The sequence below is a fragment of the Mobula hypostoma genome, chromosome 2, assembly GCF_963921235.1.
Source record: "Mobula hypostoma chromosome 2, sMobHyp1.1, whole genome shotgun sequence".
Lineage (NCBI taxonomy): Eukaryota > Metazoa > Chordata > Chondrichthyes > Myliobatiformes > Myliobatidae > Mobula > Mobula hypostoma.
The window spans coordinates 72,308,431-72,325,809 of NC_086098.1; the positions used below are offsets into that span (position 1 = coordinate 72,308,431).

The 17,379-nt window shown below is 42.5% G+C and overlaps 1 protein-coding gene across 2 annotated transcripts in view; it reads left to right on the forward strand.

Moving 5' to 3' along the window:
* The window catches only part of sh3yl1 (SH3 and SYLF domain containing 1), a 120,109-nt gene that overhangs the window by 19,532 nt on the left and 83,198 nt on the right, over window positions 1-17,379 (forward strand). For both annotated transcript variants that reach the window (XM_063038536.1, XM_063038533.1), the window contains 2 exons: window positions 7,791-7,904; window positions 9,583-9,647. In XM_063038536.1, coding sequence (XP_062894606.1) covers window positions 7,791-7,904; window positions 9,583-9,647 — 179 coding nt within the window. The remainder of the gene's footprint in view (window positions 1-7,790; window positions 7,905-9,582; window positions 9,648-17,379) is intronic.

Below are 17,379 nucleotides of genomic sequence, written 5' to 3' on the forward strand. Positions count from 1 at the left end.
AGCACATGGTATTGGGGGTAAGGTATTGATGTGGATAGAGAATTGGTTAGCAGACAGGAAGCAAAGAGTGGGAATAAGTGGGACTTTTTCAGAATGGCAGGCAGTGACTAGTGGGGTACCGCAAGGCTCAGTGCTGGGACCCCTGTTGTTTACAATATATATTAATGACTTGGATGAGGGAATTAAATGCAGCATCTCCAAGTTTGCGGATGACACGAAGCTGGGCGGCAGTGTTAGCTGTGAGGAGGATGCTAAGAGGATGTAGGGTGACTTGGATAGGTTGGGTGAGTGGGCAAACTCATGGCAGATGCAATTTAATGTGGATAAATGTGAAGTTATCCACTTTGGTGGCAAAAATAGGAAAACAGATTATTATCTGAATGGTGGCCGATTAGGAAAAGGGGAGGTGCAACGAGACCTGGGTGTCATTATACACCAGTCATTGAAAGTGGGCATGCAGGTACAGCAGGCAGTGAAAAAGGCGAATGGTATGTTGGCATTTATAGCGAGAGGATTCGAGTACAGAAGCAGGGAGGTACTACTGCAGTTGTACAAGGCCTTAGTGAGACCACACCTGGAGTATTGTGTGCAGTTTTGGTCCCCTAATCTGAGGAAAGACATCCTTACCATAGAGGGAGTACAAAGAAGGTTCACCAGATTGACTCCTGGGATGGCAGGACTTTCATATGAAGAAAGACTGGATGAACTGGGCTTGTACTGGTTGGAATTTAGAAGATTGAGTGGGGATCTGATTGAAACGTATAAAATTCTAACGGGATTGGACAGGCTAGATGCAGGAAGGTTGTTCCCGATGTTGGGGAAGTCCAGAACAAGGGGTCACAGTTTGAGGATAAAGGGGAAGCCTTTTAGGACCGAGATTAGGAAAAACTTCTTCACACAGAGAGTGGTGAACCTGTGGAATTCTCTGCCACAGGAAACAGTTGAGGCCAGTTCATTGGCTATATTTAAGAGGGAGTTAGATATGGCCCTTATGGCTACGGGGATCAGGGGGTATGGTGGGAAGGCTGGTGCAGGGTTCTGAGTTGGATGATCAGCCATGATCATAATAAATGGCGGTGCAGGCTCGAAGGGCCAAATGGCCTACTCCTGCACCTATTTTCTATGTTTCTACACAATGAACTATCTAATACAACTACTTTATTGACATCCATAGCATAGTAAATTTTAAATTGTGTCAATCAGGCCTAAAGATTTGATCACTGTGCAGGATTTCATTCTCTTAGGATAATATCTTTCCTGTCAAGGGGTGCACTATGCTTGGCAGGTGAGACGTGGCTGGTTTTGGGGTCTCCGTGATTGTTGTAGGAGTTGACTCTGGGACTGCAGGAAGTGGTACTAACAGCTTTAGATACCTTTCTTCTCTAACAATGCCTCAGGTGATTGATGTGTCATCTCTAGATGGCATCAGGTGTAATCTTCACTTTGAAAGAGAGTGGTCCAGTTCTGTCCTTAATCTTTCTAAGAACCTCTTTGTTTGAGGAGTCCTCAATTTGTCTCAGTTATTTGCCCTGCATACTCCTGAGATTGGTTTGTGGGGATCCAAGTGTGATCACAAGGAACAGTACTGCTGAGCTGTTGATTGTGGAGTGAGCAGCATTGCAATATGCAAGTGAGAAATTAGTGATCTTCTGATTCAGTGTTAGTGAAGTTTGTTCTACTGATATTGCTTGCAGTGTATTCTTTAGACTCTGAGCAAACCTTTCCACCAAACCATTTGTAGCTGGGTGGTACAGTGCAGATGTAATGTGTCTTATTCAATTCATTTTCAGGAATGACTGAAACTGTTCCACAACAGGGAAGGTATTCTAAAGGACCAGATAGACATAGACTGATTAAGGGTAGCCAACATGGGCTTGTGCATGGTAGGTTATGTCTAACCAATCCTACAGAGTTTTTCTCGGAAGTTACCAGGAAAGTAGATGAAGATAAGGCAGTGGATGTTGTCTACATGGACTTTAGTAAAGCATTTGACAAGGTCCCGCATGGGAGACTGGTCAAGCAGGTTCAGTTGCTAGGCATTCAGGGTGAGGTAGTAAATTGGATTAGTGGGAGAAGCCAGAGAGTGGTTGTGGAGGATTACCTCTGACTGGAGCTCTGTGACTATTGGTGTGCTGCAGGGATCGGTACTGGGTCCTTTGTTGTTCGTCATTTATATCAGTGATCTAGATGATAATGTGGTTAAGTGGATCAGCAAATTTGCATAAGGCACTAAGATTGGGAGTGTAGTAGACAGTAAGGAAGGTTTACGTGGCTTGCAGAGGGATCAGCATCAGATGGAAAAATGGCCGATAGAATTTAATGCAGACAAGTGCGACTTGGTGCACCAATCAGATGCAACAGGACCAACCAGGGTAGATCTTACACAGTGAACCAAGGGCACCAAGGAGTGTGGTAGAACAAAGGGATCTGGGAATACAGATACATAATTGTTGAAAGTGGCGTCACAGGTAGATAGGGTCATAAGGAAAGCTTTTGTCATATTATTTGAAATCCAAGCAACATACACAAAATGCTGGAGAAACTCAGCAAGTCAGGCAGCATCTATGGAAAAGAACATACAGTCAGTGTTTTAGGCTGTGAACGTTCATCAGGACTCTGGTGTGTAATAAAACATCTATTTTTCTTACACTTATTATTATTGTTACCTGGTACTCACTGTTAATGAACTTGTGAATTTTGTTCAGTTTCTGCTTTTTTTTTAAAACTTGTCTGTCTTTCTCCTCTTATGAAGAAACACATGCTGCACTTTTTTCTTAACTCGACTGTGTCTCTCTCCCCTATCGAAGAAAAAACATTTTGATCTTCAACAGCTAGGTAGTCATCTCGGGTTGGCTTTAAAACTTCCTCATTGCTACTGTATGTTTTGTAGTTTCAAAAATTAATTGAATGAAAAATTCTGGAAGCCAGGAAAACATGTTTACTTCGTTTTACTCGAGTGAAGTGCGCACTTATGATGTGGTGGTGTAATAATGTATGCCATTCTTGTACTTTTACATATAACCCATAATGAATTATGTGTAAGATCTACCCTGGTTGGTCCTCCCAAAGTGTAACACCTCACACTTTGTAATAGTAATGGCATTCACTCTTGCTCCCTGACACTCATGGATCTCTGGCACACTGCTATTGTCTTCCACAGTGCAGTCAGATGTAAAGTACCCATCTGTAGAAGCCCTTAGAATTCTCCTTCACCTTGTCTACTTGAGCAACCTCTTAAGTATTTTCTTGCATTTCTTCGATTCCTCATGTACTGCATTTGCTCCTTCTTGCCTATACCTGCTATTAATTCCTGGGATTATTCTCATAAACCTTATCTGGACCCCCTTCAATATCTGCTCACAATACTCCAAGTGTTTCCTGACCACTGTCTTATAAAGCTTCAGTTTTACTTCCTTGTTTTTATGTGCTAATCCTCTTGAAATGAATGTTAACAATGTATTTGTCATCCTTGCTATTGACGCAACCTGCAAATTAACCTTTAAGGAATAGTGCTTTCGCAAGTCCCTTTGCATCTCCAATTTCTGATTTCACTCTCCATTTAGAAAATAATTTACATCTTTATACTTCACTCAAGGTTAATGATCATACACTTCCTACACTGTATTCTATCTGCCAATTCTTTGCCCATTCTCCCAATTTGTCTACGTCCTTCAGAAGACTCCCTGTTTCCTCAACGTTGCATGCCCCTCCACCTACTGAGTAAATTATGTTCATTTTATGGTCGATAAGTATAGGAATAATGTGGAAGTTTTTCAAGGGGTGCAGAAGAGATTTACCAAGATTCTGCCTGGATTCAAGCACATATTTTATGAGAGAAGGTTAAGCAAGCTAGGGCTTTTCTGTTTTCAATAAAGAAGGATGAGAAGTGACTTGGTAAAGGTATGTAAGATGATTATAGGCATGCATAGGGTGGACAGCTATCATCTTTTTACCAGAGTGGAAATGGCTAAAACAAGAGGGCAAAATTTTAAGGTGGTTGGAGGAAAACTATGGGTGGTATGCCAGAGGTATGTTTTTTACACTGACAGTGGCGGGTGTATGGAATGTATTTCCAGGTCTGGTGGTAGAGGCAGATACATTAACGACATTTAAGAGACTCTCAGATAGGCAAATGAATGAAAGAAAAATTGAGGGTTAGATGGGAATGAAGAGTTAGATTGATCTTGGAGTTTGTTAGTAGGTTGCCACAACATTATGGGTTGAAGGGCCTGTATTATACTGTTCCCTGTTCTGTTCTGTCTATGTATCATCCATATACTTGGCCAAACTTGGTTAAAAGATTTGATTAAAGCAGAATGGATTGGCAATAACCTCTCTGCCATGATTATCCTCAACACTGGTGACCCACAAGGTTGCATCTTCAAGCCCTAATCCCGTTTTACTCACTGCTGTGTGTGTGTAGATTCTGCTCTTAAATCCACTTACATGTTTGTAGATGAGATTAACATAGTGAGCCATATCGCAAATAATGATTGTGGGAGTACAGGAAAGAGATAGAGAGCCTTGTGACCTGCTGACATAATAACGACCATTTCCTCAATATCAGCAAAAGAAAAGAGCTGGTCATTGACTTAAGGAGGGAAGGCAGTGTGTATGCTTCTGTTTACGTAAATGATGCTAAGGTAGGACCTTCCATATCCTAGGAGTAAACATCACAAATTGTGTAGCCTGGTCCATTCATTAATGCCACAGCCAAGAAAGCTCACCAGTGCCTCTACTTCCTCAAGAGGCTAAAGAAATATAGTATGTCTACTTTGACCCTCACCAACTGTTATTGATGCACTGTTTGGATGCATCATATGTTGGTATAGAAACTGCAAAAAGTTGTGGGCATAGCTCAGCACGCCACAGAAGTCAGCCTCCCCACCATGAACTTTGTTTATACCTCGTGCTGCTTCAGTAAAGCAGGCGGCATAATCAAAGACCCACCCACTCTTGACATTGACTCTTCTCTTTCTCCCCCATCGAGCAGAAGATAAAAATACTTTAACGCGTGTGCCAACCCGCTCAAGGACCGCTTCTTCCCCACTTTTATAAGATTATTATAAAGGTTCAAAGTAAATTTTATTATCAGAGTACATGTATGTCACCACATACAACCCTGAGATTCATTTTTCTGCTGGTATATTAGACAATAGGTGCAGGAGTAGGCCATTCGGCCCTTCAAGCCAGCACCGCCATTCACTGTGATCATGGCTGATCATCCACTATCAGTATCCAGTTCCTACCTTATCCCCATAACCTTTGATTCCGCTACCTTTAAGAGCTCTATCCATCTCTTTTTTTGAAAGCATCCAGAGACTTGGCCTCCACAGCCTTCTGGGGCAGAGCTTTCCATATATCCACCACTCTCTGGGTGAAAAAGTTTTTCCTCAACTCCATTCTAAATGGCCTACCCCTTATTCTTAAACTGTGGCCTCTGGTTCTGGACTCACCCATCAGCGGGAACATGCTTCCTGCCAGCAGCGTGTCCAATCCCTTAATAATCTTATAAGTTTCAATAAGATCCCCTAAATTCCAGAGTATGCAAGCCCAGTCGCTCCAATCTTTCGACATATGACAGTCCCGCCATCCCGGGAATTAATTTTGTGAACCTACGCTGCACTCCCTCAATAGCAAGAATGTCCTTCCTCAAATTTGGAGACTAAAACTGTACACAGTACTCCAGCTGTGGTCTCACCAGGACCCTGTACCTCTTTGCTCTTATACTTAATTCCCCTTGTTATGAAGGCCAGCATGCCATTAGCTTTCTTCAGCAGATTCAGCAGATCTATAGAACAGTAACTATAGCAGGAAAAATAAAAGATCAACCAGAGGACAGCAAACTGCAGATGCAAATATACAGAAAATAAATAGCAATAAATAACAAGATAAAGACTCCTTAAAGTGAAATCATTGCAGGAACATCTCAATGAATGGGCAAGTGGGTGTAGTTCTCCCCTTTTGTTCATGAGCCTGGTGGTTGAGGGTAGTAACTGCTCCTGAACTTGGTGGTGCAAGTGCTGAGGCTTCTACCTTCTAGCTGATGGTGGCAGTGAGTAAAAAGCATGGCCTACGTGGTGAGGATCTCTGATGGTGGGTGCTGCTGTCCATCGATAATGTTTCATGTAGATGTGCTCAGTGGTTGGGTGAGCCTTACCTGTAATGTATTGGGCTGAATCCGCTACCTTTTGTAGGACTTTCTGTTCAAGGGCAGTGATATTTCCATACCAGACCGTGACGCAGATCAGTTCCCTAGTATGATAAGTTGGACTCTTGACCTCACATTCAATCTTGTTATGATCTTACACCTTATTGTTTACCTGTACTGCACAGTCCCTGTTGTTGTTGTTACACTTTATTTTGCATTGTTATTGTTTTCCTTGTGCTATCGCAATTGTGCATTTCCTTGTGCATTCAATTGATCTGTATGAGCATCAGATCTGTATAAAGACCAGCTTTATACTTTACCTCACTGTGTATGATAATAATAAACTAATTTTTTTAAGGTATCCGTTAGTCTTGCTAGAAGGTCTTCACTCTCCAGGGCACAGGCCTGGGCAAGGTTTTATGGAAGACTGGCAGTTGCCCATGCTGCAAGTCTTCCCTCTCCATGACTCCGATGCTGTCCAAGGGAAGGGCAAGGGCCGATGCAACTTGGCACCGGTGTCGTCGCAGAGCACTGTGTGGTTAAGTGCCTTGCTCAAGGGCACAACACGCTATCTCCGCTGGGGCTCGAACTCACGACCTTCAGGTCATAGTCGAACGCCTTAACTACTTGGCCACTAATTTACTATGAACAATAAAAATCAGAACATTGTCACAAAAATCCTCCACATTGCGGGCATCAACCTACTACATTCACTTTTCTACCTGTTCACTCCACCTAGTATGTTATGCCCCTGTTTCTATATGTATCATTTGGAAAAAAGTATCCCCTCTTCTATTTTTGTTTCAGGTTTTCCATAGGATCCATCAACAGTTTCTCTGATACCCAGTTTGTTTAATACTTCCTAGATCATTGGATCTGTTTTCTGAGGGAAGATAGTAGGAACTTGTCCCTTTAGCATTTTCCTAAGGGTTATAGGTTGGGGTAATGAATAATAGGTGCAGAACTTTGTTGCATAGAGAGTGAATGGAATATAGAATTCAGTGCTTCAGTGGGCAGGTACACTCACAACATTAATGAAATATTTAGTCAAATACTGGAATTGCCAGCACGTGGAAGGTCATAGTTTAAATGCTGGTAAATGGTATTTGTACAGTTAGGTATGATGTTGGCATGGACTGGATAGGAGATAAAGTCCACGATTCTACAAGTGGCATAGTGGTGTAACAGAAAGTGTCGTTGATCCACAGCTCCAGGAACCCAGCAGCAATCCTGACTCTGGGTGTTGTTTGTGTGGAGCTTCCCTGCTCTCTCCAATTGAGAGGTACTTTGTAGAATATCTTGTTACTTATTGCAGTTGAGAGATTACTTTTCACTGTGTTATTGCAAATGACTGATTGTGAGCAATATCCAGCCCATGATAAAAGTCATCAAGAAATCTCCAGAAAAGTGATCTTTTTTAAGCTTACATAGTTTATTTCCAAAGGAAATACTTAATTTTTTGTGAATGAACTGGGAATGATTTATGAAATGCACATTTTAAGGGTTTCTTTTTCTGGTGTATGTGCTTATAGGATCAGTATCATTTAAAAAAACATGCAATGAGCATAGTTTTATTATTCAATGAGAGTAATTTGAAATTTCTAATGTGTTCTTATCTTATATTTTATTCATTTTTAAGCTCATGTGATAGCAAAAGCACAAGGACTTGCAATCTTATCAGTAATTAAAGCTGGATTTTTAGTAACAGCTCGTGGAGGTAGTGGAATTGTATTGAGCCGCCTACCTGATGGAAGTAAGTGTTGATGATTTGATCGATATGATTTATTTCATTATTTGATCCATATGTTTTGTTTACTTTTGCTGGTACACTTTGAAATTATTTTAAGTTTAAGGCAAAATTATAGAGACAAACTTAAAATAATGTTAGGCCACAATATTTGTTATTTCTTTGCTCATCTTCAAGTCCAATTTACCTCTATTTCCTAGTTGTCAGATGGTATGATTTGTTATGACCTAGAAGCCAATCATTTCCGCAAGAAATATTCTTAAAACATCTCCTTTAAAATAATGGTAAAGTTTGATAAAAGCAAGAAATGCAGTGCAATTGTATCATCCGCACACCTTTCACCATTAGTAAGGTTCAATGTACCATCATAATATAATCTTTACAATTGCGGCTCTTAAGCATGAATTATTGCAAACTCCTTGGTGGCCCTTGATGGATAACAGTACAATAATTGAATTGTATTTCATTTTTTTGAGAACATTTTTCAAATTGTGCACAGTTACATAATTTTTGTACATCTGAATTTATAGAATTTGTGGGCATTTGCAAAGCACCAAAATAAAGGTTTAATTTTAATTTTAAATGGCTCCTTTTGTGTATCCCTGACTGATTATGTGATGAGAGCTTTAATTTTCTCTCTCTCATTGCATCACTAGTTCAGCTCTTGGTGCAAAGACAACTACAACTGAAAGATATAGGTGACCAAATGTCTGTTAATTTCATGACATTTCATTTTTGTTGGTCTAATGTATAGGAGGTGAATAACAATAATTGTAGTGCATATTGATTATTATCTCATGTCTTCCTACACCCCTTGAGTATTTGAAAGCTGATTTCAGCAAACATCCTTAGGAGTAAAAATGAATGAAAGTAAACATAAGCTGAATATTATTTTTTTCAAAAATATGTTGCAAAAGTTATTCTGCATTGAGTTAAAGTCTATAACCATAAGCTATTGCTCATATTTGTCAGTTTAAATACTAATAGGTCATGGTAAGGTACAAAAACATCTAAAAATTCTAGACTTACTGACAGATTGAAAATGTAAAATCTGTCCAAAACTGAATTCCCCAGTATTCTAGGAATTTGCTTCTCTGACCAGCTGCCAGGTTACACCTAGCACAGGATCTGAGATGCCAGCAATTTCATTTGGGATTTCAGCTGAAAGAAGACAAGAAAAGAGGATCAATTTCTTTTGAATAAGAGACAAAATATCTTGCTTTAATTTAATATTTTCAGTTATATATAATTGTCCTTAGTTACCATGATCACAGTGAATGGCGGTGCTGGCTCGAAGGGCCGAATGGCCTACTCCTGCACCTATTGTCTATTGCCTATTAATGTTATACAGTTTTATGAGTGGCTCTGTTTCTGTAAATGTCAGCAATAATGAACAGGTCTTATGAAGTGGAATAGTAAAACTTGGCCAAAGTGCTTTAGCAATTGTAAGAGGTTTCAAGGTAAACTGGTGGGGGGGGGGGGGCGGGGAGGCTGCAAAACTATGCCATTGGAAACCTGGATGCTTTAATCCTGTACAAATGGACTTCCATATCCAGACTATGGGGAGTCTGTGTATGTGGGGTGGTCCAACCAGCACAATGTGGCCTTTTGTTTTGGGCTCAGTCAGTTTTTGTTATTTTCATTGTTAAAAGCATTTGTCTGAACTTACGTTTTTTCGATGCAGGATGGTCTGCTCCCTCAGCAATAGGCATTGCTGGTCTTGGTGGTGGTTTTGAAATTGGAATTGAGGTAGGCAGCACATTTTAAACTAAGGTACATAAATATTGACAAAAATAGATGGTGAATGAAAATAAAAATAAAAATAAGTTTAGTTTAATGAATATAGTCCCATGTTATCTCTGCCTATTGCAGTATCATAAGTATCCTTCAAAGAGAATCCTCAACAAAATGTACATATTCTTAATAAAATTTATGTTTCCTCCTGGTTCTACAGCTGCAAGAGATGTTCCTTACATTTCCGTTATCTCTACGCACCATTTGGCAGCTGAATGCCAAACTTAGTATCACCGTGATCAAAGCTCTCTGTTCTGCACATTGGTTGCTTGTCAAGTCTTTGTGGTTTTTCACTGATTCTACTGTATTTATTTGTTCAATTGTGAATGCCTGCAAGAAAATGAATCTCAGGGTAATATATGGTAACATATATACTTCGATTATAAAATTACTGGGTACTTTGTTAAGTAAGAACTGACATTTAATTGAACTTTGTCTTGTTTATTCAGAAAATAAGTGTCTTACAGGTATAATTAGTATCAAATAGTTTTCAGGTGACATTAAAAATTATCACAAGGGGTCATGTTTAATTACCAGAACATTGGACTTGTGTATGATAATATCTCAAGATATGAATCAGAGTTGAACTTGTAGCTGATAACATAATGTTTTCAGTTGACTTTGATGAATTTTGGCTAAGTAACCTATCCTCAATCTTGTTTCTTCTTCTTCCCTAAATTGGTGGCCTTTTTTCAGGTTATACTCAGATTTCACAGAGAATTGTGATCTTTATTAGGAAGAAGGTTTTCCAACACAGTCAAGAACTCTACCAGGCTGGGTTGGGTTATGAAGTCATACTGCAAGGAAACAGGCCATTCAGACCACTATATCTGCACCGTGGGCATCCATGCATATGACATTTATCTTTAAGCAGGTGGCCCCAGCTTTCTATGCCTTCAATGTTCACCTAGATACAGTAGTTAAATTCTGTAAGAAACTCTTAAGTAAACCATTCTCTCTCTCAAGGTAGTCCCCATTCTAAGTGTGAAGAAGATCACCTCTCAATCTCTTACCTAGAGTCATAGAGCATCATAGCATAGCAACAGGCCCTTTGGCCGATCTGTTCCATAGCAAGCTATTATTCTTCCTACTCCCCTCAACTTGCACTGAACCATAGACCTCCATAACTTTTAAAAATAGATGTTAACTTTTTTTTTAAAAAGTTAACTTATAAATTGAGGACTGCATAAAAGCCAAAGAAAGAGCATATAAGGTAGCAAAAATGAGTGGGAAGTTGCATGATTGGGAAGCTTTTAAAATACAACAAAAGGCAACTAAAAAAGCTATAAGAAGGGAAAAGATGAAATATGAGGGCAGACCAGCCAATAATATAAAGCAGCATACCAAAAGTTTTTTCAGTGATATAAAGAGTAAAAGGGAGGTATAAGTTGAGATTGGACCACTGGAAAATGATTCTGGTGAGGTGGTAGTAATGGAAGGGCAAAGAAATGGCAGATGAACTTAATGGGTACTTTGCATCTCTCTTCACTGTGGAAGACATTGGCAGTTTGCCAGTGGTCTGTGAATGTCAGGGAGCAGGAGTGAGTGGCATTGCTATTACAAAGGAAAAAGTGCTAGGTAAACTGAAAGGCCTTAAGAAGGATAAGTCACCTGGACCAGGTGGACTACATCCCAGAGTCCTGAGAGGTTGCTGAAGAGATAATGGATGCATTGGTCACGATCTTTCAAGAATCACCTGATTCTAGCGTAGTCCAGGAGGGCTGAAGATTTCAAATGTCGCTCTACTCTTTAAGAAGGGAGGAAGGCAAAAGGAAGGAAATTATAGGCCAGTTAGCCTAACCTCAGTGGTTGGGAAAGTGTTGGAGTCTTGATGAAGGATGAGGTTTCAAGGTACTTGGAAACTAATGATAAAATAAGTCAAAGTCAGCATGACTTTGTCTGTAAAGGAAAATCTTGCCTGACAAATCTGTTTAGAGTTCTTCAAGGTAGTAACAAGCAGGGTGGACAAAGGAGAAGCAGTGGATGTCATTTACTTGGATTTTCAGAAGGCGTTTGATAAGGTACCACACATGAGGCTGCTTAACAAGATAAAATCCTGTGGCGTTACAGGAAAGATACTGACATGGATAGCAAAATGGCTGACAGGCAGGAGTCAGCGAGTGGGAATAAAAGGGGCCTTTTCTGGTTGACTGCCAGTGACAAGTGATGTTCCTCGGGTCAGTATTGGGACTGCTGCTTTTCACATTGCTTGTCAATGACTTAGATAATGGAATTGATGGCTTTATGGCAAAGTTTGCGAATGATACGAAGATAGCTGGAGGGGTAGGTAGTGCTGAGGAAGCAATGCGATTGCAGCAGGACTTGGACAAATTGGAAGAATGGGCAAAAAAAGTGGCAGATGGAATACAGTGTTGGGAAATATATGATAATGCATAATGGTAAAGGGAACAATAGTGTGGACTATTATCTAACTGGGGAGAAGGTTCAAACATCAGAGGTGCTGAGGGACTTAGGAGTCCTTGTGCAAGACTCCCAGAAGGTTAACTTGCAGGTTGAGTCTGTGGTAAAGAAGGCAAATGCAAAGTTGACATTTATTTCAAGGGGAGTAGAATATAAAAGCAGAGAGATAAGGCTGAGCCTTTATAAGACACTAGTCAGGCTGCATTTCTTTGCGCCTGAACTCACTGTGGGGGGGGTCTCATTGAAACCTACCGAATGATGAAAGGACTAGATAGGGTGGATGTGGAGAGGATGCTTCCTATGTTAGGGGTATCCAGAACTAGAGAGCACAGCCTCAACATTGATGGGTGACCCTTTCGAACAGAGGTAAGGAGGAATTTTTTAGCCAGAGTAGTAAATCTGTGAAATGCTCTGCCACAGACTGCGGTGGAGGCTAAGTCCATGTGTATATTTATGGCAGAAGTTGAAAGTTTTCTGATCGGTCAGGGCATCAAAGGATATGGCGAGAAGGACCTCAATGGAAGTAATCCTGTGATTGCTGCCTGTGCCATGTGCCAGTAAGAATAAGATGCTGTGTCAGATGAATGTGTGGCTGAAGAACTGGTGCAGTGAGCAGGGTTTCAGATTTGTAGATCATTGGGATCTCATCTGGGGAAGGTATGATTGTCCAAAAGGGACAGGTTACAGCTGAACTCAAGAGGGACCAATGTCCTTGCAAGCAGGTTTGCTAGAGGTGTTAGGGAGAGTTTAAGTTACATTGTCAGGGGGATGGGAAATAAAGTGATGGGTCAAATGATGGACCCATCATTTAAAGGAAGTTTAAAGGAAGACACAATGTGTAAAAAGACTGTGAGGAATGATAAGCAGTGAATAGACCATAAGTGCAGTCAGTTGACTGCGTTGAAATATGTTTACTTTAATGTGAGAAGTATCAGGAATAAGAGTAATCATTGAAGAGCTTAGATCGGTTATGGAACTACGGTGTTGTGGCCATTGCAGGGTTGTCACAGACTGAAATGACTGTTGAATGTCCTGTTACGTACCCCGTAACTGGGTTGCCAAACCAGCAGAAATGGATCACTCAGTTGGAGTCTGGATTACTAGAACTAAGAAAGTTTTATTAAAGAAACAAGCAACACAGTAATCGAAAGGATAATAAATGCAACAGTTCAGCAATGATAAACACACATGTGCACAGAATTAAGATAACAGCATCAATCAAGCTCTATCGTTGTCTAGGGGTAAATGACCAAATTTCAAAATGACTCAAAGTTCAGTCCAGTTCAGTTCGCAGTAATCGTTGCCATGGCGATGGACAACTTGGGGGAAGAGAGAGATAGAACAGGAACAACTGATCATTCAGAACGGCTTCACTCACAGACCGGCGATATTGCTCACAAGCAGCTTTTGGGCGGGTCCTTGGTGATGTCACCTGAGGTCACCGACTGTGACCCCTCCTCCAGATGTGGTCGATCCTCTGCAGTGAACCCGGCACCCAGGCAAGGGCAGACACACACCGGGTTCCCGCTGATCGTACCTTTCCACCCTGGTCGTTGTCTGGTACTTCTCACCCACTCGTGAGAGGCGCACCGCTTCCAGGGTCTCGTTACCTCGGGTGGCGTGTGTGTCTGTCTTAGCGAACCTGTCCCTTTTTATCCCCCTGCTGGGGTATCGCCTGTCCATCACTTCAAACAGTTCAGGGTTCAAAGGGGGGAGCCGCTCCAGACAGCTCTCTCTCCCACGTCCCTTCATTACACATCTCCAGACGCTGCTCCATTGTTCCTTATCTCTCCTTCCCCTGAGGGCAGGTGGCAGACCACTTGCTGATGTCACTGATGCTAACCCAGGCCAGCAAACATCTTAATTTTATGTGTATTCTCGTCACACTTCCCCCCTTTTAAGGAGTTTTACCGGGAGGTAAAAATTACAAACATGAATACATTATTTGATACATACACAAATATACATCTTTATCAGCTATTTGGCTAACACAGCGAGTTTGAAGCTGTCAACACCTTCACAGACAGTCATCACATTTTCTGTTCCTTTTACACGTGTTATTAATAATCCCTTAGACCAGGCTCCAACTCAGCAAACTTCATAGTGGCCAAAAACACTGATGAATTGCGACCAATGTAACCTCTCATTTGGTTTTGTCCCGGACCACAACAACAAGGGTCGTCCCATTCCGACTCAGTTTTCTCTCGCAAGGGCTTAGTAGGAGGGGGACGGGTATTGACCGCAGAGTTATTGCAAAACTTCCTGCAGTACCCCACCATCTCCAAGAGCCTTCTGAGGGCCCTCTTGTCTGTCGGGGTTGGTTGGGAGGTCAGCGATAGTCTGCACTGTAGCTTGCATCGCTGCCAGCTGCCCCTGTGTCACCACAATTCCCAGGTAAGTGACCCTCGTGTGGCCGAATTCATTTTTTTCAAGGTTCACTATCAAACTGGCTTCAGACAGCCGTATTAAATTGCCAATACACACCTCTGTGTTCATCAGCCCTTTAGTCACTGAATTACTCAAAAAATATGGGTGTTGTTTACTAGGCCGCCCTATTGTAACAGACATCACCCAACGTCCCAGTTCTTTGCATTTCCTCGGGACAATCAAACCCACGGGCGCGAGTCGTTTAATTACTTCTTCTAAAGATTCGCTTTGTTCGGGGATTAAGGGAGAGACCTTATCAGTAGACCTGGCCAAAACAATAGCCTTCTCCCATCTGATCGATCCCATGCTAATCTTTTCAAAATGGTTTTTTCCTCTTATCAGGGGGCCGCTAGCTTCATTGATTTCCACGCTAACACCGACTAGGTTTGTTAGCATATCAAAAGCCGGTGACCGTCTCAGTTCGCGTCGGTCATGATCAATAATATTTTTCCCCCTGGGCAGCCGGTAAATCTCTTTCATGATTCCACCAACTGTTTCCTCCAGCACCGCAAAATGTCCACTGGGGGGTACCTCGTGGGCCATGTTTAAAAACCTCATCCCCATAACTCTTTTGTACCACCCCCCACTCCTCATCTGCGGGTACTGTACTTGATTTCCCTTTCTTCCTTAGCACTTCCTCCGCTACACAATAGCCTACTAGTTCCCTTGTTAAAGCTGTGTCAGAGAGAGCTGTCTCTGCAAAAACCATCAGCCCCTCGTCTCGCTCCTGCGTCTGCACAAATTCTTTCCTGGCTACTGCTACGTCCGTCCCAGCTCCCTCACTACCTTTTATCTCACTACACCCTGTCTCATACAAGGTTGGCAGAAATGTTTCAGCTAAATTCATGTCGGCCTCTGCAGCTTTCCTCACCATCCGCCGAGTTACTGCGCAAACGGGATAAACCTGCGAGTCCACGGGCGGGGCCTCCATGCTGGCAGGCTGACTTGTCAGCCTCACGGCGGGGAACACAATTCCTCCGGCGATGTCATTACCGAGCAAGACTTCCACGTCTTTCATCGGTAATTCGGACCTCACCCCGACCGTGACTAGTCCAGAGACCAGGTTGCTTTGTAAGTGTATCTGGTGCAAAGGCACTGACTCTGTCCCTTCCCCAACACCTTTGACCTCTACCTCCCCAGTCTGGGTCTCTGAGCTAAACTCTAATACACTCTTCAGTATTAGTGACTGACACGCTCCCGTGTCTCTCCAGATCCGCACTGGAACTGGTTTTAACCCCTCCTTCACTGACACCAGTCCGGCCGAGATAAACCTCTCGCGCCCTTCCTGGACTTTTTCAGACCTGTCCTTCCCTAGCGGTTCGCTTAACAGCTCGATACAGCCATTCCAAATTTCCGCTTTTCCTTTCCCCGTCTCCTTCCTTGGGGCAAAGCACCTGGACGCAAAGTGTCCGGCTTTCCCACAATTATAACAGACGACCCCAGGAGACTTCCTACCAGACTGCTCCCGGTCTACCTTATCCTTTTCACTAGTCCCCGGCTTACTTTCTGACTTTTCCGGCGGACTCTCCCCTCCGTCCTGACTACCCTTCTGGTAGCCTTTACTCGGGGCAAACTTCATTTTATGCGTCAACGCATACTCATCCGCTAACTTAGCAGTTGCAGCTAACGTGGCTGCCTCTTTCTCATCGAGGTAGGGTCTCATACCCTCAGGGATACAACCTTTAAACTGCTCAATCAGGATCAATTGTAGCAGTCTGTCATAATCCCCCTTTACCCCCTTCGAGGCGCACCAACGCTCACAATATGTTTGCATCTCACGGGCAAACTCCAAATACGTGCGGTCCCACTGCTTCCTCGCATTCCGGAACCTCTGCCGGTATGCCTCCGGGACCAACTCATAAATCCTGAGGATGGCCTCTTTCACCACCTCATACCTCTGGGCATCTTCCGCGGACAAAGCTGAGTAAGCTTCTTGGGCCTTCCCTTTCAGTACATCTGAAGTAAAACAACCCACTTATCCCTCGGCCTGTCCTGACTTATAGCCACTTTTTCGAAGTGGAGGAAGTACCGATCCACGTCGGTATCGTCAAATGGGGGAACCAGCCTAACCTCCTGGGTCGCCCGGAACCCTCCACCTTGGTTCGGCACGAGCCCCTGCTCGGCCCTTATCTTTAACTTCTCCAGCTCAAATTCCCTTTCCCTCTGTTTCTCCTCTCTCTTCAACTGTCTGTCCCTCTCTTTCTCTTCTCTCTCCATCTGTCTGTCCCTCTCTTTCTCTTCGTGTTCTCACTGCCGTACCCGGAACTCGTGCTCGAGTCTCAGTTTTTCAAGCTGTACCTGTACTGCGTCTCCAGCAGGTTTTTCAATAGACACTACCCCCAGCAAACCTTGGGGAAACACACCTTTAGATACATAGTGCTCTACAATAGCTCTGTGTATCTCCTCTCTCCTCATTGTCGACTTCACCTTAGCAAGATTCAACCGTTTGGCCACAGCTATCAATTCCGATTTCCTGGCATCCTCTAATGCCTCCAAGGTCGGCGCCTTTATAAATTCCTCAACCTCCATTTCTGCTGTTTGTCTTTTCTTTCTTTCGGGAATTTTAACCCAATCAATTTACTCCGTCCCAAATTTAGCATTCAAAATCGCGGACTAGAACCCCACTTATGTTACGTACCCCGTAACTGGGTTGCCAAACCAGCAGAAATGGATCACTCGGTTGGAATCTGGAGTACTAGAACTAAGAAAGTTTTATTAAAGAAACAAGCAACACAGTAATCGAAAGGATAATAAATGCAACAGTTCAGCGATGATAAACACACATGTGCACAGAATTAAGATAACAGCATCAATCAAGCTCTATTGTTGTCTAGGGGTA